Here is a 23,323-nt window from a genome sequence, read left to right as displayed (position 1 = left end):
TACCTATGTTGATGACAAAATCTATAACTTTCATTACTATATTACTATACTCAGAATTTAAATGAGGTCTGACTCTATCCTATAATTTACCTCTTCTCCCAGAACCTTGACAAACTGTTTGGCCACCTTGGCCTCGGGGATCCAGACATTGCCTCGGGCCAGTACAGCGTAGTCCTTGTACTTCCCAAGAAACATAACTCTGACTTTGTCTGCCAGAAGCGGGAACTGATCCGGTGAATTCTCATCCACAATGACCGACATTAAATCACTGAAGCCTTGGTTTCTCTCCTTGTATGTACACATCAGATAACCTGTGAAAAGGAAACTTGTGTAATCCTAGTCTCTAAAATCAACCTTCATATGTTACAGTTTTGATCTAATAAGTTTTCATTGAAATTAAAAACCTATTTATCAGCATCTGATTAATGAGAAGCCAGTTTTATTTGCAATGTAGGCATTGGCAGTTAAAAGTATGGAGTAGCAATTAATGAAAAAACTAGTGATATATCTTTATAATTTAATTTTGTTTGTATTCTAGTCTCTCATTGGTTGATTTCCTACAAGGAACGCAAATTATTCCTTAATAACCTGGTTTGGTATGGGAACACACCCCCTTGACAACTAGCTGAATCATCTGTATCCATACAATCCCCTCATTTCCAGTCCTTGGGATTCATGAGAAATTCCAGATTTAATAAATGTACCTTTAACTTTAAACAGTAGATCGATCTTACCTCGTGTAAAAAAAACATCATGGCTGCTAGATCTGTGCATCAGTTATTACCTCCCCTTGTTTCATATCACTTCCATTACTAGGGATGTATTATTGAGCGGCAAATTTGAACTCATAAAAAGCAACACAATTTTACACCCACAGTTGTTTAATTATTTTAAAATTAAATTATAAGGAATGACTCTAATTCTTGGCCAAATTATTCAATTATAACCTGGTAAAAAGCAACACAATTTTACATCCTGTCTGTCTGTCTGTCACAGTTTATGCGATAGTAATGCGTCCGATGTCTGTCTGTCTGTCTGTATTTTTCAAAACGCTTACAATTTTACTGATTTCAATATTACTTGGCACACAAGTAGACTACACTAAGATACATAGAATAGTGCATCGGTTTTTGATTTTGATGCACAGTGTTGCCATGGTTACTAAAAATAGAATTTTCTGTGAAATTCCTTTAAAACGCTACTCCTTCTACAGTTCTGGTCTGATTTCAATATAACTTGGCATAAAAGTAGACTACACTAAGATACATAGAATAGTGCATCGGTTTTTGATTCTGGTGAACGGTGTTGCCATGGTTACTAAAAGTAGAATTCTCTTTTAAATTCCTTTAAAACATTACTCCTTCTACAGTTTTGGTTTAATTATTTAGACTAAAAGATACATAGAATAGTGCATCGGTTTTTGATTTCGATGAACGGTGTTGCCATGGTTGCTAAAAATAGAATTTTCTGTGAAATTCCTCTAAAACGCTACTCTTCTACAGTTTTGTCATTTCAATATAACTTGGCACACAAGTTACACTAATACATAGAATAGTTAGGTTTTTGATCAGTTTATGCTTTTTTATAATCCGCATAAAATAGTGCAATGGTTTTTGATAAGCTAGAGCTACAGTTTTATAAATAAAGCGTAAACTGACCCAAACCAGGTTATAATCGAATAATTTGGCCAAGAATTAGAGTCATTCCTTAAATAAATGTTGAGAGCAGCATTTTAATTTCTAATAGAGTAAAATATTTCAAATGCCTTTCTCTCTAACTTGTAAGCAAAGTCAAAGACAGTTTGATTAAATCTCTGCCAGGTACATATGTGTATTTATAAAAGTCCATGGAGGGAATACAGACACTGTAGACATTAGCCTATAATCTCTGTACCAGATACACACCTAGCAAAGCCCACATGTAGGAAATATGTAACATGCACTATCTTAGCAGCATACAAGTTTAAAAAGTCCTCATGATGGGAGCATGTAGCATGTAGTGGTTAGCAAATTCCAAGTCCACATAAATAGAGTTTGCTTTATGCAGTAGTTAGCCCATACTGGGTACTTACCTATAAAAGCCCACATCGAGGGGGTATGCAGCATGCAGTAGTTAGCCCGTAAGTTCTGAACTGATTCCATTACATCCTTGATCGCATCTTCTCTCATTTTTATTAAGTCAACATCCAGTTTTCTGAGCTCTTCTAGGTAATCAACTGTCGTGAAAGAAGACAATAAAGTGAAAAACTATTTATAGCATGAAATGGCCCTCTTGGAGAATTCATGGATCATTTGATCTCTGAAGTAGTTTAAATGTCCCAATTTTAGATAATCATTTATGTCCCTTTGCAATATAAATCCTTGTTTGATATTGATATTTATCAAGTATCTTTTATTCTGCTTGTTTTTCCGTTAATTAAAACATTAATTTTGTTTTTAACTAGAAATAACACCATTACTAAGACAATAAACTGACCTTTTGTGGCAAAGTCGATATACTGTTTGTTGGCCACCGCAGCTCTGGCCTTACTGTTGCTATGGTAGGCGATGATTTGACATATCAGTAACCTTGACAACTGAACCACATCTAGGTCAGGGTCAATCAAGGTCAATATAACAGGCAATGAAATATGCCTCTGCACCACCTTCTCCACTTTTCTTGGTTTTGGTGGAACATCAAAATCAACATCGATGTCCTCATCACTCTCTGTTCCATCGTCACTATCGTCAAAGGAATCATCGACATCATCACCCGCTTGCTGTTTTGTTGTGCACAGACTATCACTATCAGACCCTGGTGCTGTCTGTGTAGAATCTGGTCCTCCTGAAACTGGTGCCCTCTCCAAACTCTCAGTTTCCTTGACAACCAGTAAATCCTTCTCCTCACATGGGGTCATACAACACTTCAGTTGCTCTGTAAACAAAACTCTTATGACCAATAAAATTTGTAAGAGCTTATTTGTAATTACTAGACCAATTTTCATTTTTCATTTTTTTGAGGTACAATGAAAACCATGAATACAGTATGTGTGACAAATACTCCATCTGTACTCAAGTAATGAATCAGAAAATTTACATCTGCCATTTTACATCAAACTTTTAACAATTTGAAATATTGATCTCTCAAAATACTTGGGTCTGACTAACTACTAAAGAATACCAACCATTAGCACAGGTATAGACTTTTTTCACTGCCTCCTTGGCCATCTCAATCCAGCCCTCTGGTGGCAGTCCATCATTTCTGTCCATTTCTGCTAAATCTCTGGTCTGGATCAGCCAAAACTCAATAAAAGCCATGCAGCCCAGAAAACTGGATAAAGAAGGCCTAGCTTGATTGGAGAAAATCTGGATCATCTGACAAACAAAAAAATAGAGTAGGTGTGAAATAGTTAAACTAGGGGATATGTACTAAATGCATTATAAATCTATGATCTATGGATTAAATTTGATGTTTATGTTCAACATTTTAACAACATATGCTAAGATACTTGTTAGTTATACAATTTATGTATATGTTACTATTGTTAAGAAATGATATGTTGTACAGTCATATAATTCCTAACCTTAGTCAGATGTTGTAGCTTTGAATTTGTCAGTTGACAGGGATCATCCACCCCACATCCTGACTGAGTCACTGGATCCACCACCACGGCGGCCCTCCCTTCCTGTTGCCACTGTTCTACAGCTTTTCTGGCAGCATTCACTTTTTTGGTTTGATTTTTGTTCTTTGAAAAAAATAAATTAAAATATGATATAGACAGACAGAGTGATATGACTGCAAAATGTTCATGTGTCTCCATAGCAGTACAATGTAAACTACATGTAAACTACCTTTGTACAAAATTTGAAAACATTACATGTACCTTGAAAAAGTTGTTTATTATCGCAAAAATTTTATAAACTTAATAAAAGTTAAAGTGTGACATACTCTGATAATATCTAGCTCCGCCTGAGCCCAAACTTCCATCGCCTGATCCATTTTCTCGTCATATTTCTTCGTCATGCTGTCGTCAATCGTGAGTCCCTCTCGCGGATCAAACACTTTGGTCAGGGGAATATCTTTTTTATTACCAATTTCAGAGTAGAGGCGTTTTATAAGGTCTGTGTATGCAGATTCTTCACTCACCACTTCCTTGTCTATAATAATAATAACATTATATCTACAGAGGTCACTGGTGAGACAGTAGCTCTACTGATTCAGAAAACATTCTTTGCAATACCAATATACTTCATTTTAAAAATAAGACACACAGCATGTAAAAATAATTTCAGGTGGATCATTTTTAGAATAAAAAAAAATCCTTTTTCAAGAAATAATGGAAGAGCTCTGTTTACAGAATTATTCAAAAACAAATGCAAGGAATTATGTATCATGAACTATGTTAATTTACATTTAAACAATTTTTTATTCTTATCTTTCATAACAAGAGAGATACCAGTGATTTTGACATTACACAGGCTTCAGTTAAATACTAGTATATAGGTATCAGTCATAACTTGTCAAACTTATCATCAAAATTTAAATTAGCAATCTGTAAAATCATATACTTTTATGGGGTCATTATTTCATGGTTGGAGGAAAATTAAAATATCGGTCATTGGGAATTTGATTTAGGATAAAGAAGTTTAAACTTTATTTACAAGGGGTGATTAAAAAGTTCGCGAACTAATTGAATAACTTCCATAAAAGAAACAATATTTAGTTTCAATGTTGATTGTATTTTAAATTAATCCTCTCCAATTTTAATGCACATCAACCACCGTTCTGCGCATGCGCGAATCATGTGATATTGGTGGTCACGTGACCCCCTTGGTAGCGTTCTGTCACAAAAGTTGAAAGATTTTTCTGAGTTTTATATTTCTTTCCATGTGAGATAATTTTTGTGACAAGAACAGTTCATTTGTCAGAAATGGTCACATCTCAGCAACAGAATGGGTGGATAAGAATATCCCTTCCAAAAATAAGCATGGCGACCATTAAAACACAAATCTTCTGTCTCAGGAGAGACCTTTATTCAAGGTGGATAGAGAATATGTGCCTCCTTTTTATCATATCTTATATGTTTAAAATCTAAATTAAACGATATTTTAGGTATTTAAATAATGATATTATTGTTCAAATATTCAGCTGTTTTTCAAAGTGTAAATTGGAGGTCCTTGATAGCAAATTGCTTAATTAAAAACAGATATCTTTTCAAACTTGCTTTCACTGGGCATTAGTGGGCAAGATGACAAGTATCATTTTCAACCATCTGCCTTCCTTCACTAAAACAATTAATCCAATCATTGATTGAATTTATAGGAAGTAACTGGTCTTAATAAATTGTGTACAAATTTTTATATGCTACGGCAAAGGACTTTCTAAGATATGTAATAAATTGTACAGTCGTTTGTTGAACGAGTTCGACTGAGACAACCATTTTTCGTCACAAGTGATCTACATGGTGACGTCATTTTCACATTGTGACATCACAAACAAGGAGGAAAACTTTATTCAGCATATGCTATTCATTGAACTTGTGTATGACTATCTGTGTATCGAATTTCATTCTAATCTGAATTCTGGTTTTGTAGATATAGAGATAGTTCGCGAACATTTTGATCACCCCTCGTACCTTTATTTCCATGTAAAATCAGATCAATCAATCCATGAGTGATATTAGAGTTGATTTCTCTGAGAATTCTTGACGCCCCTCTCCGCGTACATTCTGTTACCATGGCAAGCCAGAATTTTCTCAGACCCTCTTCTCCATCTGTTTTTGAGAAAGAATGTTAAATCACTTAAAAATAATTAAAATATTATATCAGTGGATCCATAACCACAGACAGATAATTAGACAAATACATCAGTTGTGTAGAAATACATGTAACACACCTATGAGAGTTTTGATAGTGTCCGCTGGCAGTGAGAGGACATATCCGATCATGGTGTTGAGATTTGGCAGTTTATGCTTCATCCTGTCTTCAGGTGAGCTGAGGAATTTACTGACAGCCTCGGTAAGTCTGGCTTCCAGTAAAAAGTCTTGAACACAGGCTGTAACAACAAAGTAAACCTTTAAAGTTATCCTAGAAATATTTACAGTAATATCTCACTTCAAACCATGAATATGTTTTAAACAGTTTAATAATTATAAATTTTACACACATACATGGCACTAGGAGAATGTTTAACTTTAAACAAATTCAGAATATTATCACAATCAATAATCTTAAAAAAAAAAAAATCTTGTAGTACACTGTACATCTTCTGTTTTCAATATTATTTGACCTTAATGAATATGATGAAAACAAAATGATCTGACCTTGACAAGTTTGTAGGAAGCAGAAGATCATCTTCAGCTGCTGATCACTGGACTTCGTGTCGGTCAGTCCTCCCACCATTGACCCCAAAACCATGAACATGACATCCATCTGCTGAAAGTCGTAACCCAGGGGGTCAAGGGTACAGAAATATCCCAGTGACGGCTTCAGCAATACCTGTCATAAAAAGAACACATGACAATCACGCTGTGTCGGGTATCACGTGACTTTGTAAAAACTAAAGGTTAAAACCGGACCGGATAGAATGTTTATGAGAAAGGTCTATTAGAGAACCTGTGACCAAACTCAAAATATGCTGCAATTTTTTCATAACCAATTATCCACAGAACTTTATGAAATCAACTTGAAACTTTCTAAAATGATCTTGAATCAAGAAAATAACACATCCTTTTAGTACAGAGCAATATTTGAAACATTTTTTTTATCATTTTTAATGATTTTACACTAAGAATTCATAAACCTGATAAGAGATTTTACACTTTGTCTATCACTGACCTTCAACTTGCCAAAATAGCCATGGGTCAAGGTATTTATATCCCCTTGACTCATGTGTTATCTTTTTTTTTTAAATATAGACTTTCAATATTATACTTTGTACTATTATAAACTGTACATCGTGGTACATATTTTGTAACTTTAAACTTGATTCAATGACCTTGGATCAAGGTCATGACACACCCTTGTTACATTAAAAAATATTTAGGTGAAATATAAAATTAAAATAAAGCATAATAAAGTTGTGAACCAGACATAAATTTTACATCCTTTCAACAGGGACATATAAACAATATGATCCTCCTCCTCCCAAGTACAAGTTTAATATCATGAAATAGCTCCTATTCAGCAAAACACAAGAAAATAAAATTCATGAGTGGATTGTTGATCTAGTATTTATAATAATTTTTATTTCTGCAATGTTAAATCAAAGCTTGTAATTTATTTTGCCTGTGAGGCTTCAAGCTAAATTACACGAAAAAAAATTCCTTGCATATAAACATGCATTTAGGAATCCACATTACTCTTACCTTAACTCTCTCCCAATGCTGTCTGGTGCAGTACAAAGGGAGCCAAGCGTTGATTGGTTCTCTTGACTGGCTGACAGTGGTGACAACTAGTGGCTGGGTGAGATCTTACCTTAACTCTCTCCCAATGCTGTCTGGTGCAGTACAAAGGGAGCCAAGCGTTGATTGGTTCCCTAGACTGGCCGACAGTGGTTACACCTAGTGGCTGGGTGAAATCAAACCCTCCGTGAGCTTTAAGTTGACCTGAACAGTTAATCTTGTACTCGAGGGCATCCAACATGGCACTCCTACTCACTAATGTTCCACTAATAGAGTGAAGTTCCACCTGTACAGTAACCACATAAAATGGCAGTGTTATACAGAAACATACTCATAGACATGACAGATATTACCTACAACAATCATTATTAATAGACTGCTTTCCTATGACTTATTTTGACTCAGTGTTATTCCCCTTAGCCACCATCTTCTAGGGCAAAGCAGTGAATTTTCCTTTTTGAGCGACCAATTTTAAACATGCATGCAAGAAATAAATGGGGGAAAATATTTACAATCTTAAAATTATGAATTATAAATAAAGGCTTTAATTAACAAACGTAAATACATAAGAAAAATAGTTATCTTTACCTCAGTAACCAGTGTAACAAATTGAACTTGGTTGAATAACGAAGGGATCTGGGAATATTGACCTAAAACATGGCAGACAAGGGGAATAACTCTAATTGCTTAAATTACCTTAATGGAGAACACTCTATACCCTTAATAGTTATACAGTCAATTTTTTATGAAGCGAAACAGTTGGACAGAAGCGAAACAGTTGGACAGAAGCTGTTTTATGGGTGTACTTTTAGTATTTCAGAGCATAACTTTAAACAAGAGGCCCAGGGGCTGCAGCGCTCAATTGAGCACATCGGCTAGGAAAAAGCGGTTCATACTTCATGTAAGAAGTCACGAAATGAGATGAAATGGGTTGGTGGGTGGGGCAATTGTCCAAGACAGTGCTTCTGGTAGAGTCAGCGGCATTTAGCGGCATTTCTCCAAGACAGACCTTCTGGTAGAGTCAGCGGCATTTGTCCAATACAGACCTTCTGGTAGAGTCAGCGGCATTTAGCGGCATTTGTCCAAGACAGACCTTCTGGTAGAGTCAGCGGCATTTAGCGGCATTTGTCCAAGACAGACCCTCTGGTAGAGTCAGCGGCATTTAGCGGCATTTGTCCAAGACAGACCCTCTGGTAGAGTCAGCGGCATTTGTCCAAGACACACCCTCTGGTAGATTCAGCGGCATTTAGCGGCATTTGTCCAAGACAGACCCTCTGGTAGAGTCAGCGGCATTTAGCGGCATTTGTCCAACACAGACCCTCTGGTAGAGTCAGCGGCATTTAGCGGCATTTGTCCAAGACAGACCCTCTGGTAGAGTCAGCGGCATTTAGCGGCATTTGTCCAAGACAGACCCTCTGGTAGAGTCAGCGGCATTTAGCGGCATTTGTCCAAGACAGACCCTCTGGTAGAGTCAGCGGCATTTAGCGGCATTTGTCCAAGACAGACCTTCTGTTCTTTTTCCATGGATTTACTGATATACAGTAATTAATGGAGAGATGGTTTACAATTTTATGTATGAAAGATACTTAAATAGTATAATAATATTTGCTTTTCCTTAATGACAGGGACTTTCTCAATTAGTAATATATATATATATATTTTTTTTCATTTGATTTGGTGGTATTTCCAGTATTATTAAAAAAATATTACCCCAGTAATTAAATATCAGTTTAAATTGTACAAAGAGCTCTTTGTACTTTGGTAGTATATTTGAAATAATTCAATTAACAGCTTTATCTTGGTCAACACTAGCCATAAGTATCATGCTAATTATCAATTTGCAGTTAATGATATCTTGCAGTCAGATACAGACAAAATTACCACCATTATAACAAAACAGAAGATGATTAGGGAAAAGGTGTCAAACATCTGGCTTCATGCATTTGATATTGCTCGATTATCTGATTATTACTTATAAATTAAAAGTACAACATGTATAACATATTAATTATTAAGTTATATTTATGAAAATATGTCAAATAAAATACAAATGTACTAAATAAAGAAAATAGTGTAATTACTCCATAAATTACAGTAACAGAAGAAGCTTTACTTTGAGAATGCTTCAATATTATCTCATTATAAGTAGGTGTGTCTTAATTTATTCAACAAATAAACTCTCTGAGCAATAAATAAAATCTACAAAACTATTGGTCAATCAGTGTAATTTTATCTACAACAATACCCAAATAAAAGTCGTGATAAAGGTTCAATTATCTCATACTTCACATCATCGCCAATCTTCTTCAACCAATGACCCTTGTTTAAAATTTCTACGTATTACAGCAATTACTGTCTTTTCAGTCAACACTATCATATACAACTGTCGACTTTGCAGGATTTAAAACTAGACTGGTACCCTGACATTGGTAAACAGGCGCAAGCGCCCTGAAAATAATTCCTAGCGGCAGCGACTGGAATCAAGGGCAGAGAACCAGTGCTAGATTTAAAACGAAAGTAGAATGGTAGATGAATACCGATCTCGATGAGAATTAAGAAAAAGAAAAAAATCGAGGCAGGGTATAAATTCTAGGTGGGCAGGGATGAGAATCTAGAAATATATTTATTATGGCCAATATTCAGTAAAAGATATAAAATTCAGATAGGTTAAAATTCTGTAATCATGCAGTTTATTCCGTAAAAGATATAAAATGCAGCTTATTCCGTAAAAAAAGATAAGTATGCAGCTAATTCCATAAAAGATATAAAACTGGGATAGGTTAACATTTTGTACTCATGCAGCTTATTCCGTAAAAGATGTAAAATACAGCTCATTCTGTAAAAAAAGATCAAAAATGCAGCTTATTCCATAAAAGATATAAAACTGGGATAGGTTAGCAATTTGTAATTATGCAGCTTATTCCGTAAAAGATTTTTTAAAAATGCAGCTTATTCCGTAAAAGATATTAAAATGGGATACATTTTATTATCATGCAGCTTATTCCGTAAAAGATTTAAAATGCAGCTTATTCCGTGAAAGATATAAAACTGGAATAAGTGAACATTTTAAAATCAAACAGCTTATTCCATAAAAGATATAAAATGCAGCTTATTCCGTGAAAGATATAAAACTGGGATAGGTTAACATTTTTTAAATCATGCAGTTTATTTCGTAAAAGAAATAAAACTGGGATAGGTTAGCAATTTGTAATCATGCAGCTTATTCCGTAAAAGATTTTTAAAAAAATGCAGCTTATTCCGTAAAAGATATAAAACTGGGATAGGTTAAAGTCATATGCGCTATATGAACGCCGAACTTTGTGTGAAACAAAATGATGAATGATTTAAAACACATGAAGTGTAATGAAAAATAATAGTTTCCACAAAATTATACTATAGATGTCGTTGTAATAACAAAACAATTAAACAATATCTAGGGATCAAGAACTCGGTCTATTCATGAATATTGAAGAAGGAAGTGCGTAAAAAGTAGGCCTATATATAGAAACACGTGTCCACGGGAAATCACAGACAACGAGGTATGTTGCATTTTGACAACAATTATTAATATAAGGTTAATATGCGTCATAACAGAGAAGATGGTTGATACTGAATACATTAAAAGATAAGTACCATTAAGTTAGACGCTTGCCATCCACGTCAAAAGTGAGTAGTATATCAAACGACCTACCTTGTTTTCTTTACGCCACGTGTGTTTATCAATCTAAAAGTAGCGACGGCGTCACGTGATGGATTTATTTTAAAATAGCTATTTTTCTTTCCTCGCAGGATAATAAAAAATTATAATTTGATAACTTTGTAACGCGTTTAATTTGAATGGTGTAATTTACAGTGTTTTCGTAACTTTTATTGATAAACAAATTATATCAATTTCCAATCGTATTTCAACTGGCGCAAGTTATAGCGTGTATACTTTTAACATTTTGTACTCATGCAGCTTATTCCGCAAAAGATGTAAAATACAGCTCATTCCGTAAAAAAGATAAAAAAATGCAGCTTATTCCATAAAAGATATAAAACTGGGATAGGTTAGCAATTTGTAATCATGCAGCTTATTCCGTAAAAGATTTTTTAAAAATGCAGCTTATTCCGTAAAAGATATTAAAATGGGATACATTTTATTATCATGCAGCTTATTCCGTAAAAGATTTAAAATGCAGCTTATTCCGTGACAGATATAAAACTGGAATAAGTGAACATTTTAAAATCAAACAGCTTATTCCATAAAAGATATAAAATGCAGCTTATTCCGTGAAAGATATAAAACTGGGATAGGTTAACGTTTTATAAATCATGCAGTTTATTTCGTAAAAGATATAAAACTGGGATAGGTTAACAATTTGTAATCATGCAGCTTATTCCGTAAAAGATTTTTTAAAAATGCAGCTTATTCCGTAAAAGATATTAAAATGGGATACATTTTATTATCATGCAGCTTATTCCTTAAAAGATTTAAAATGCAGCTTGCAGCTTATTACATAAAAGATATAAGACTGGGATAGGTTAGCAATTTGTAATTATGCAGCTTATTCCGTAAAAGATTTTTTTAAAATGCAGCTTATTCCGTAAAAGATATTAAAATGGGATACATTTTATTATCATGCAGCTTATTCTGTATAAGATTTAAAATGCAGCTTATTCCGTGAAAGATATAAAACTGGAATAACTGAACATTTTAAAATCAAACAGCTTATTCCATAAAAGATATAAAATGCAGCTTATTCCGTGAAAGATATAAAACTGGGATAGGTTAACGTTTTATAAATCATGCAGTTTATTTCGTAAAAGATATAAAACTGGGATATGTTTGCAATTTGTAATCATGCAGCTTATTCCGTAACAGATATTAAAATGGGATACATTTTATTATCATGCAGCTTATTCCGTAAAAGATTAAAAATGCAGCTTATTCCGTGAAAGATATAAAACTGGAATAAGTGAACATTTTAAAATCATACAGCTTATTCCATAAAAGATATAAAATGCAGCTTATTCCGTGAAAGATATAAAACTGGGATAGGTTAACGTTTTATAAATCATGCAGTTTATTTTGTAAAAGATATAAAACTGGGATAGGTTAGCAATTTATAATCATGCAGCTTATTCCGTAAAAGATTTTTTAAAAATGCAGCTTATTCCGTAAAAGATATTAAAATGGGATACATTTTATTATCATGCAGCTTATTCCGTAAAAGATTAAAAATGCAACTTATTCCGTAAAAGATATAAAACTGGAATAAGTGAACATTTTAAAATCATACAGCTTATTCCATAAAAGATATAAAATGCAGCTTATTCCGTGAAAGATATAAAACTGGGATAGGTTAACGTTTTATAAATCATGCAGTTTATTTTGTAAAAGATATAAAACTGGGATAGGTTAGCAATTTATAATCATGCAGCTTATTCCGTAAAAGATTTTTTTAAAATGCAGCTTATTCCGTAAAAGATATTAAAATGGGATACATTTCATAATCATGCAGCTTATTCCGTAAAAGATTTAAAATGCATTTAAATTCTAACATATTTAATCATTCATGAAATTTCCAGAGTTATAGCCCTCAATCACGTTCATATCAATATTCGGGAAATTGAAACAGTATCTATTTGGTTTTTCATTTATACGGCAAGCAAAAATTTCCGGTAGTGATTATATACAATTTATTTCACAAGAAGCGCTTCATACCGCTTTACACAACTTACTAGGCTAAGTGTATTAATTCAATTTTCAATCAAAACTCACAAGAATGACTTTTAACAATATTGGTGTATACTATCTTTTAATTTTACTTCTCCAAGCAGATGAGCATGACCTACAATCATTCTCATAGGGAATGCTGCTGACTCTACCAGAGCAGAGGGTCTGTGTTGGACAAATGCCGAGATTTAATATGTATTAAATTCTAACATTTAATCATCCAGTGTTATAGCCCTCAAATCACGTTCTTATGAACTTCGGGGAATCGAAACAGTATGGTATTTGGTTTTTTCATTTATACAGCAATCAAACATATCCGGTAGTGATAATAGACATTTTTTTCACATGAAACGCTTATTTGTTTTTGTCAAACATTAAAAAAACAAACATATTTGCTTGAGAAACTCTATAACTATGCCTCTAGGAACTGAATAATATTTATTTTTTTTCCATTTCTGGTTTGATGGTATATCCAGTATTCAAAAAATATTACCCCGGTAAATTTTAAATATCAGTTTAAATTGTAGGCCTACAAATAATGTTTTGTACTTTGGTAGTATCTTTAAAAATAATAAAATTAACAGCTTTATCTTGGTCAGCACTAGCCATAAGCATCATGCTGATTAGCAATTTACAGTTATTGATATCTTGCAGTCAGATACAGACAAAATTACCACCATTATAACAAAACAGAAGATGATTAGGGAAAAGGTGTCAAACATCTGGCTTCATGCATTTAATATTGCTCGATTATCTAATTATTATTAATAAATTAGAAGTACCCCATGTATAACATATTAATTATTAAGTTATACTTATAAAAAGTTGCAAAATAAAATACCAATTAAAGAAAATAATGTGTTTACTCCATCAATTACAGCAACATGCAGAAGAAGCTTTACTTTACAATTATAAGTAGCCTTGTTTAATTTTTTCAACAAATATGAAGATCTGTCTTGGAAAAATGCTGCTGACTTTATCAGAACGTCTGTGTTGGACAAATGCCGCTAAATGCCGCTGACTCTACCAGAGGGTCTGTGCTGGCCAAATGCCGCTAAATGCTGCTGACTCTACCAGAGGGGTCTGTCTTGGACAAATGCCGCTGACTCTACCAGAGGGTCTCTCTTGGACAAATGCCGCTGACTCTACCAGAAGGTCTGTCTTGGACAAATGCTGCTAAATGCCGCTGACTCTACCAGAAGGTCTGTCTTGGACAAATGCCGCTAAATGCCGCTGACTCTACCAGAAGGTCTGTCTTGGACAAATGCCGCTAAATGCCGCTGACTCTGCCAGAAGGTCTCTCTTGGACAAATGCCGCTAAATGCCGCTGACTCTACCAGAGGGTGTGTGTTTGACAAATGCCGCTAAATGCCGCTGACTCTACCAGAGGGTCTCTCTTGGACAAATGCCGCTAAATGCCGCTGACTCTACCAGAGGGTGTGTGTTTGACAAATGCCGCTAAATGCCGCTGACTCTACCAGAGGGTCTGTCTTGGACAAATGCCGCTAAATGCCGCTGACTCTACCAGAGGGTCTGTCTTGGACAAATGCCGCTAAATGCCGCTGACTCTACCAGAGGGTCTGTCTTGGACAAATGCCGCTAAATGCCGCTGACTCTACCAGAGGGTCTGTGTTGGACAAATGCCGCTAAATGCCGCTGACTCTGCCAGAAGGTCTCTCTTGGACAAATGCCGCTAAATGCTGCTGACTCTACCAGAGGGTCTGTCTTGGACAAATGCCGCTAAATGCCGCTGACTCTACCAGAGGGTCTGTGCTGGCCAATTGCCGCTAAATGCCGCTGACTCTACCAGAAGGTCTGTCTTGGACAAATGCTGCTAAATGCCGCTGACTCTACCAGAAGGTCTGTCTTGGACAAATGCCGCTAAATGCCGCTGACTCTGCCAGAAGGTCTCTCTTGGACAAATGCCGCTAAATGCCGCTGACTCTGCCAGAGGGTGTGTCTTGGACAAATGCCGCTAAATGCCGCTGACTCTACCAGAGAGTCTGTCTTGGACAAATGCCGCTAAATGCCGCTGACTCTACCAGAGGGTCTGTCTTGGACAAATGCCGCTAAATGCCGCTGACTCTACCAGAGGGTCTGTCTTGGACAAATGCCGCTGACTCTACCAGAGGGTCTGTGTTGGACAAATGCCGCTAAATGCCGCTGACTCTGCCAGAAGGTCTCTCTTGGACAAATGCCGCTAAATGCCGCTGACTCTACCAGAGGGTCTGTCTTGGACAAATGCCGCTAAATGCCGCTGACTCTACCAGAGGGTCTGTCTTGGACAAATGCCGCTAAATGCCGCTGACTCTACCAGAGGGTCTGTCTTGGACAAATGCCGCTAAATGCCGCTGACTCTGCCAGAAGGTCTCTCTTGGACAAATGCCGCTAAATGCCGCTGACTCTGCCAGAGGGTGTGTCTTGGACAAATGCCGCTAAATGCCGCTGACTCTGCCAGAGGGTCTGTCTTGTAGAAATGCCGCTAAATGCCGCTGACTCTACCAGAAGGTCTGTGTTGGACAAATGCCGCTAAATGCCGCTGACTCTACCAGAGGGTCTGTGCTGGCCAAATGCCGCTAAATGCTGCTGACTCTACCAGAGGGTCTGTCTTGGACAAATGCCGCTAAATGCCGCTGACTCTACCAGAGGGCCTGTGCTGGACAAATGCCGCTAAATGCCGCTGACTCTACCAGAGGGTCTGTCTTGGACAAATGCCGCTAAATGCCGCTGACTCTACCAGAGGGTCTGTCTTGGACAAATGCCGCTAAATGCCGCTGACTCTACCAGAGGGCCTGTGCTGGACAAAGCCGCTGAGTTTATCAGAGAGTCTGCCTTGGACAAATGCTGCTAAATGCAGCTGACTCTACCAGTGAGTCTGTGCTGGACAAATGTGATGGTATGATGTTGTTTGCCGTGATTTTCGTGACAACTTACATGAAGGAATAGCCGGAAAAAGCACATAACAGATCAGAACTGAAAGTTTACTGAGGTTGGGGTGGGGTCTTGAATTTTAACCCCCCAGGGGATCATGATTTGAACAAACTTAAATCTACACTACCTGAGGATGATTCCATATAAATATTACTAATCATGGCTTTGAAGTACTTGAAAAGAAGATTTTAAAAGGTTTCCCTATATATTCCAAAGTAAAACTTTGGTTGGCCATTTTGACCCAACCCTAGCCCAGGGGGTCATGAATTAAAAAACATTGAATCTACACTACCTGAGGATAATTTCCCATGAGTTTCATCTTTCCTATCTCAATGGTTCTTGAGAAGAAGATTTTTAAAGATTTTTCCTATATATTTCTATGTAAAATTTTGATCGGCCATATTGGCCCCACCCTACCCCCGGGGGTCATGATTTGAACAAACTTGAATCTACACTACTTGAGGATGATTCCACATGAGTTTCATCTTTCCTGGACCAGTGGTTCTTGAGAAGAAGATTTTTACAGATTTTTCTTATATATTCCTATATAAAACTTTGATCGGCCATTTTGGCCCCACCCTACCCCCCGGGGTCATGATTTGAACAAACTTGAGTCTACACTACCTGAGGATGATTCCACATGAGTTTCATCTTTCCTGGACCAATGGTTCTTGAGAAGATTTTTTAAAAATTCCATTAATTTTTCTCTAATTCATAATTATCATAAGGGTGTGATCCTTCATTTGAACAAACTTGAATCCCCTTTACCCAAGGATACTTTGTACCAAGTTTGGTTGACATTGGCTCAGTGGTTCTTGAGAAGAAGATGAAAATGTGAAAAGTTTACGACGACAACAACAACGACGACAACGACAGACAACGGACAAATTTTGATCAGAAAAGCTCACTTGAGCCTTCGGCTCAGGTGAGCTAAAAAGAAGTCAAGATTGTTTTTCTTTTAGTTACTTATCATAAGTAGTTATGTACATTCTGCATGTAAATTAAAGTTAATATAATAAGAAAATTTTATTTTCATTGAAAGTATTGCAATACATATCGCAATACAGTTAAAATTCTTGCAATATATCGCAATATGAAATCTCTGGCCAATATCCAGCCCTAATATGAGGTATAATAATTTGTGTTGTTTCCCTTTAAATGACAATGAAAGCGTGAATCATTTAAAGGGAGACAAGACAGATTTTTCATGTCTAAAAAAAAAAGGAATTTCTTAAAAAAATCAATATAAACAATAAATAAGTTGCTTGTGAACTTGCAAGTGTTGGGGCATCAAGCACATGCTCTTGTCTGCGAACAGCCAGACCAAATCCAATGGCGTCGTCCTTGTCTGAGTCCAGTAACACATCCCGGATATTGTTCAGAGACAGGGAGCACAAAAAGAACTCTTTGGCTGCACTAGACATTTGTTCTATCTCCTGACGGTTCAGTACCAGCTCGTCAAGCTGAGCTTGAGCAGTCTGTAGATTGGGCATGTTCTTTGCCACTCGCTTGTCGAGAATCCTCTGTCTTCTAGATTTTGAAAACTGAAGAAAAATTACAAGTACAACTTAGTGGAATACACTTGTCAGATGGGTACTTTGTCACATTTGAGAGAGGAGAAATAAATATACCTTTGCCTGATATCTCATGTCGTGAGCTCGAGCCAACATTTGCACAGATTGAGTGTTACCGCGAGCATACTCAGCCAGTACGGTTCTCATATGATCAATCTATAAGTCAAATACAAACATAACTAACAATATCCATACAATTCTATTCAAGAGTATGTATTCACCTTGCAAAGAGAATTTTAACAGCTTGTAATTTGGCATTTTTTTTGGCTAAATGTAAACAGGTAATTAAAATAAACAATTCTGAACATGCTGATGGTTGGTGTCTCTTGGTAGATTGCACTTTATTGCATGAAGCATGGAAGTATTGGAAGAGATACCTGAGAGATTCATAACAAGAGGCCCATGGGCCACATCGCTCACCTGAGAAGCTTTGACCATTCCGTTCTTTACCAGATTTCCCCTTGTAATACATATTGTGACTCCAGCCTACCCAAATGATCATAATTTAAACAATTTGAAATCTACACTACCATAGGATTCTTTAATTGATTCAACATTGTAAAACTTTGATTCCCCATTGTGGCCCTGTCCTACCCCAGGGGTCATGATTAGAACAATTTAGAATCTACACTACCCCAGGATGCTTCCACATAAGTGTCAGCTTTTCTGGCCCAGTGGTTCTTGAGAAGAAGATTTTCAAAGATTTTTCCTATATATTACTATGTAAAACTTTGATTCTCCATTGTGACCCCGTCCAACCCCCGGGGGTCATGATTTTAATAATTTAGAATCTACACTACCCCAGGATGCTTCCACATAAGTTTCAGCTTTTCTGGCCCAGTGGTTCTTGAGTAGAAGATTTTTAAAGATTTTCCCTATATATTTCTATGTAAAACTTTGATTCCCCATTGTGGCCCCGCCCTACCCCCAGGGGTCATGATTTTAATAATTTAAAATCTACACTTCTCCAGGATGCTTCCACATATCTTTCAGCTTTTCTGGCCCAGTGGTTCTTGAGAAGAAGATTTTTAAAGATTTTTCCTATATATTTCTATGTAAAACTTTGATTCCCCATTGTGGCCCCCCGCCCTACCCCCGGGGGTCATGATTTTATCAAATTAAAATCTACACTACCCCAGGATGCTTCCACATAAGTTTTAGCTTTTCTGGCCCAGTGGTTCTTGAGAAGAAGATTTTTAAAGATTTTTCCTATATATTTCTATGTAAAACTTTGATTCCCGATTGTGGCCCCGCCCTATCCCCGGGGGTCATGATTTTAACAATTTAGAATCTACACTACCCCAGGATGCTTCCACATAACTTTCAGCTTTTCTGGACCAGTGGTTCTTGAGAAGAAGATTTTTTAATGACCCCACCCAATTTTTGTCATTTCTTGATTATCTCCCCTTGTGAGGGGACTTGGCCCTTCATTTTAACAATTTAAATTCCCCTTCACCCAAGGATGCTTTGTACCAAGTTTGGTCAAAATTAGCCCATTGGTTCTTGAGAAGAAGTCGAAAATGTGAAAAGTTTACAGACGGACAGCTAGACAGACGGACCGACGGACAAAATGTGATCAGAAAAGCTCACTTGAGCCTTCGGCTCAGGTTAGCTAAAAAGGGCTCCTTATTAAGGTCTTCCGTTTCCAATGGAAGACCTTCTACTGATTCTGTTGATAAAGATTATTATTCTTTTTAAGGTCTTCCGTTTCCAACGGAAGACCTTCTACTGATTCTGTTGGTAAAGATTATTATTCTTTTTTTTTTTTCTTCAACTTCCTAGACGCCAACTTTGAAGCCTCATATCTCACTCATTTCTCAATTGATTTTGCTCAAATTTTCAGAGGTACTAGAAGTTACTAAACTCTATCAGAATACTGTCTAAAATTTCAAAAAGTCACTTCCGGTTTTGAGTTATTTCCCTTTTAATGAAAATTTATAGGCTTTCGTTTCCAGATAAAGGCTCAGAGATGGCTAAAGTTGGAGCAGAAAGTCTACTGATTTTAGATAATAGAAGGATTGAAGTTGTGCACATCGGTTTTTGTTCTTCGATTTCTCTATTCAAAATGGCGCTATATAGGGGTCAAAAATTAGAACGCTTAAAAGAGCAAAAAATTACTCATATTTTGCTTTTTATCTTCTAAACTAAAAATATTTAGTTAAAATATATAGAACATAATTTGTGCAGAATTAGAAGATCTTTCAAATGATATCTCTGAAAAAGGGCTGACCCCTAAATTAAGGGATTTAGAGGGGCCAAAAGTTTTTTCCAGATATCTCAAAAAAGTATTGAGAATTTGTTATACATCAAAGAAGCAAAGTTGTTGAAAATCTCTGGTAAAATCTACTGATGTCATCAAAATACGTCCTGTGACGTCACTTCCGGCCATACCGGAAGTAGTTTGAAACTGCATATTTTTGCCGTTTTTGACGTTTTGGGGAAATATTTGTCACTGGAAGCATAAAACTTAATTTTCTGTCCGTCAACGTCACTTCCGGTCAAACAGGAAGTAGCAAAAATGGCCTACTTTTGCAATTTTTAACATAGATTTGGAAGATTTAAATCACTAGAGACGTCATTTCTCTTTTGTTTTAAAATAAAAGTTACTTTCGGTCAAACAGGACGGAAGACCTACTCGTTGCTTTGCAACGAGCTCGGCTCTAGTTTTTCTTCTGCTTCCTAGACGCCAACTTTGAGGCCTCATATCTCACTCATTTCTCAACGGATTTCGCTCAAATTTTCAGACATTATAGACGTTTATAAACTCTATCAGAACGCTGACTAAAATTTCAAAAAGTCACTTCCGGTTTTGAGTTATTTCCCTTTAAACAAAAATTTATAGGCTTTCGTTTCCAGACAAAGGCTCAGAGACGGCTAAAGCTGGAGCAGAAATTCTTCTGATTTTAGATATAAGAAGGATTGAAGTTGTGCACATCGGTTTTTGTTTTTCGATTTCTCTATTCAAAATGGCGCTATATAGGGGTAAAAAATTAGAACGCTTAAAAGAACCAAAAATTACTCATATTTTGCTTTTTATCTTCTAAACTAAAAATATTTTCTTAAATCATATAGAACATAATTTGTTTAGAATTAGAAGATCTTGCAAATGATATGTCGGAAAAAGGGCTGACCCCTAAATTAAGGGATCTAGAGGGGCCAAAAGTTTTTCCCAGATATCTCAAAAAGTATTGAGAATTTGTTATACATTAAAAAAGCAAAGTTGTTGAAAATGTCAAGCCTAATCTAATGGACTCGTCAGAATACATCCAGCGTCGTCACTTCCGGCCAAACCGGAAGTAGTCGTAAAACGCGTATTTTTGCCGTTTTTGACAAGTTTTTGGGTAACATATGTCTTTAAAGCTTAAAAACTAATTTCCGTGCGTCGTCGTCACTTCCGGTTTGAGCGGAAGTAGCAAAAAATGGCTCATTTTTGCATTAATGAACATTACTTTAGAGGATTTAAAGCATTTTAGAGCATTATTTCTCATTTTTGTTAAAAATGAAAGCTACTTCCCGTCAAACAGGGCGGAAGACCTACTCGTTGCTTTGCAACAAGCTTTGCTCTAGTTTTTAACAATCTTTGTCTGAACATTAAACCTTTAACATGCATTACATAACTACTAATCCTACATGCAATGCATACACACATTCAGTTTACTGTAAATCACTTTTTATTCGTGTGAACTTTATTTTCGCATAATTATGCGAGACAATGTGCTCGCGAAAATTTAATTCTCGCAATAATAGTATTCCTCAAGATTTTATAGAGCAGTAACCACGATTCGTGAAAATTTTGTGTCGCTAATCAATTATCAATGACTATCTCGCGAAAATAAGGTGTTGCAAAAATTAAGTGATCTACAGTATATGCAGGTAGACATTCTGTTTTATTATATAATGTATAACCAAATTAACATGATTAAATTGTCAGAACTATAGTCATTCCAGACTCTTACCTCAGTACAAAATAAAATTGATCATTATGAAATAGAATGTCTTGTGTTCACTGATCTCACCTTGGTTTTTATATCGTCAAGGTGAGCTTTCATGACCTCCCTCACTTCTTTGTCAAACTCACGCTTGAAGAGAGGAACTCGCGATACCTTCTCCTGTAACTTGTCCACTCGACCTGTCATGTTCTCTTTCACTGAAAATATTCAATTCAATGTGGAATCACTAGGCACATGCTTATCTTAGTCACTCATCTTTTTTCTTCTTTTTCTAGTAATTTTTTATAAGCATCTTGTAGGTCTTTTTTTTAATTGATAACACTGTACTAAACATGCAGTAAATAAAACGAGATAAAGTAAGACTGACCATTGCCATCACTGACCGCTTGGCCTATCACTGCCGACAGAACATCACAGTTCCTCTGTAGTATCTTCACACTCCACATGACTTTCTCCTGAGCATCTATAATCTGTCTCTTTGTCATGGTCACTTCACATGGAACCAAAACTTTCTCCACCTGTTCATTCTGTGGCAGATATAAATGAAACCAATTGTTTTAATTCATTGGCTTCTGTGCTACAAAATAGAAGAACTATAAACCTTTTGTTGTTCATGTCTTTGTATTTCGATTACAATTGTGTGTGATAAACAGGTGTGTTGAAGTCAGTCAATATATCAAATCTCAGAAGCTTCAGTTAATATATCACGTCTCAGTAGCTCAAAGGTTAGAGCACTGGTACAGTACACCAGAAGCCCTGGGTTTGAGTACCAGTGATGACTTGGTTTTTTCACCACCTGTTACCCAACATCAAAATTTTACATTTTGCTGATCTATAGACATATCTTATAAATACCTCTACCACTGTCATCTCTACATTTATTGTAAGGTCAGTTGTACTGGGATCATACACAAAAATCCATAGATCCACCCCAAGCTCTCTCTTCCCTAAAAATAACTCAAGGGTATGAAAACTTCACATACAAAAATATACCAAAAACGGCAACTAAATTGCTGCTATAGTATACTTGAACATGTGTTTATGTATAGGTATTTTTTTATGAGCCTGAATCGATAGATTTGGGGTGTACATTGTTTTTGTCCTTCCTGTCTGTTTGTCTTTCTGTTTGTCCGTCTGTTTGTCTGTTTATATGTTTGTCTGTTTGTATGTCTGTTGTCAACTTTAACCTTCGCCATAACTTTTGAACCATAGGAGATAGAGACGTCATATTTGGCATGCATACTCCGAGAATTAAGTTCTTCCAAATAATGCCAACGTCAATGACCTTGTGACCTTGTGGAACCATAGGAGATAGAGATATCATATTTAGTATGCATACTCTACTAATTAAGTTCTTTCAATTGCCAACAAGGTCAATGACCTTGTGACCTTGACTGTGAACTATATGCTAAAAATATCTTTTTCGAACTTTCGCCATTATTTTTTAACCATAGAAGATAGAGACTTCATATTTGGTATGCATACTCCACTAATTAAGTTCTTTCAAATGCCAACAAGGTCAATGACCTTGTGAAATTGACTGTGACCTATATGCTAAAAAAATAGCTTTTTCAAACTTTCGACATTGTTTTTGAACCATAAGAGATAGAGACTTCATATTTGGTATGCATACTCCACCAATTAAATTCTTTCAAATGACACCAAGGACAATTCTCATGTGACCTTGACTGTGACCTATATGCTAAAAAAATTGCTTTTTCGAACTTTGTTGCCGCTGGGCGCATTGTGTTTCACAAACACATCTTGT

At 36.0% G+C, this 23,323-nt stretch overlaps 1 protein-coding gene across 1 annotated transcript in view; it reads right to left on the bottom strand.

Annotated features, from left to right (window-relative positions):
* LOC134260218 (uncharacterized) overlaps nucleotides 1-23,323 on the bottom strand; it is a 56,989-nt gene that overhangs the window by 926 nt on the left and 32,740 nt on the right. The window contains exons 25-39 of the mRNA XM_062742802.1: nucleotides 22,411-22,502; nucleotides 21,923-22,082; nucleotides 21,622-21,752; nucleotides 17,663-17,761; nucleotides 17,309-17,575; nucleotides 7,455-7,667; nucleotides 6,302-6,476; nucleotides 5,875-6,033; nucleotides 5,615-5,752; nucleotides 3,928-4,136; nucleotides 3,563-3,724; nucleotides 3,164-3,353; nucleotides 2,476-2,913; nucleotides 2,072-2,215; nucleotides 91-311 (exon numbers count right to left, since the gene is read on the bottom strand). Coding sequence (XP_062598786.1) covers nucleotides 91-311; nucleotides 2,072-2,215; nucleotides 2,476-2,913; nucleotides 3,164-3,353; nucleotides 3,563-3,724; nucleotides 3,928-4,136; nucleotides 5,615-5,752; nucleotides 5,875-6,033; nucleotides 6,302-6,476; nucleotides 7,455-7,667; nucleotides 17,309-17,575; nucleotides 17,663-17,761; nucleotides 21,622-21,752; nucleotides 21,923-22,082; nucleotides 22,411-22,502 — 2,798 coding nt within the window. The remainder of the gene's footprint in view (nucleotides 1-90; nucleotides 312-2,071; nucleotides 2,216-2,475; nucleotides 2,914-3,163; nucleotides 3,354-3,562; nucleotides 3,725-3,927; nucleotides 4,137-5,614; nucleotides 5,753-5,874; nucleotides 6,034-6,301; nucleotides 6,477-7,454; nucleotides 7,668-17,308; nucleotides 17,576-17,662; nucleotides 17,762-21,621; nucleotides 21,753-21,922; nucleotides 22,083-22,410; nucleotides 22,503-23,323) is intronic.

The sequence above is a fragment of the Saccostrea cucullata genome, unplaced genomic scaffold (genome assembly GCF_032062105.1).
Source record: "Saccostrea cucullata isolate Sc308-1 unplaced genomic scaffold, CSIRO_AGI_Scuc_v1 ctg915, whole genome shotgun sequence".
Lineage (NCBI taxonomy): Eukaryota > Metazoa > Mollusca > Bivalvia > Ostreida > Ostreidae > Saccostrea > Saccostrea cuccullata.
Note: the sequence above shows the minus strand (reverse complement) of the source record. Positions and strands in the feature narration are given on the sequence as shown.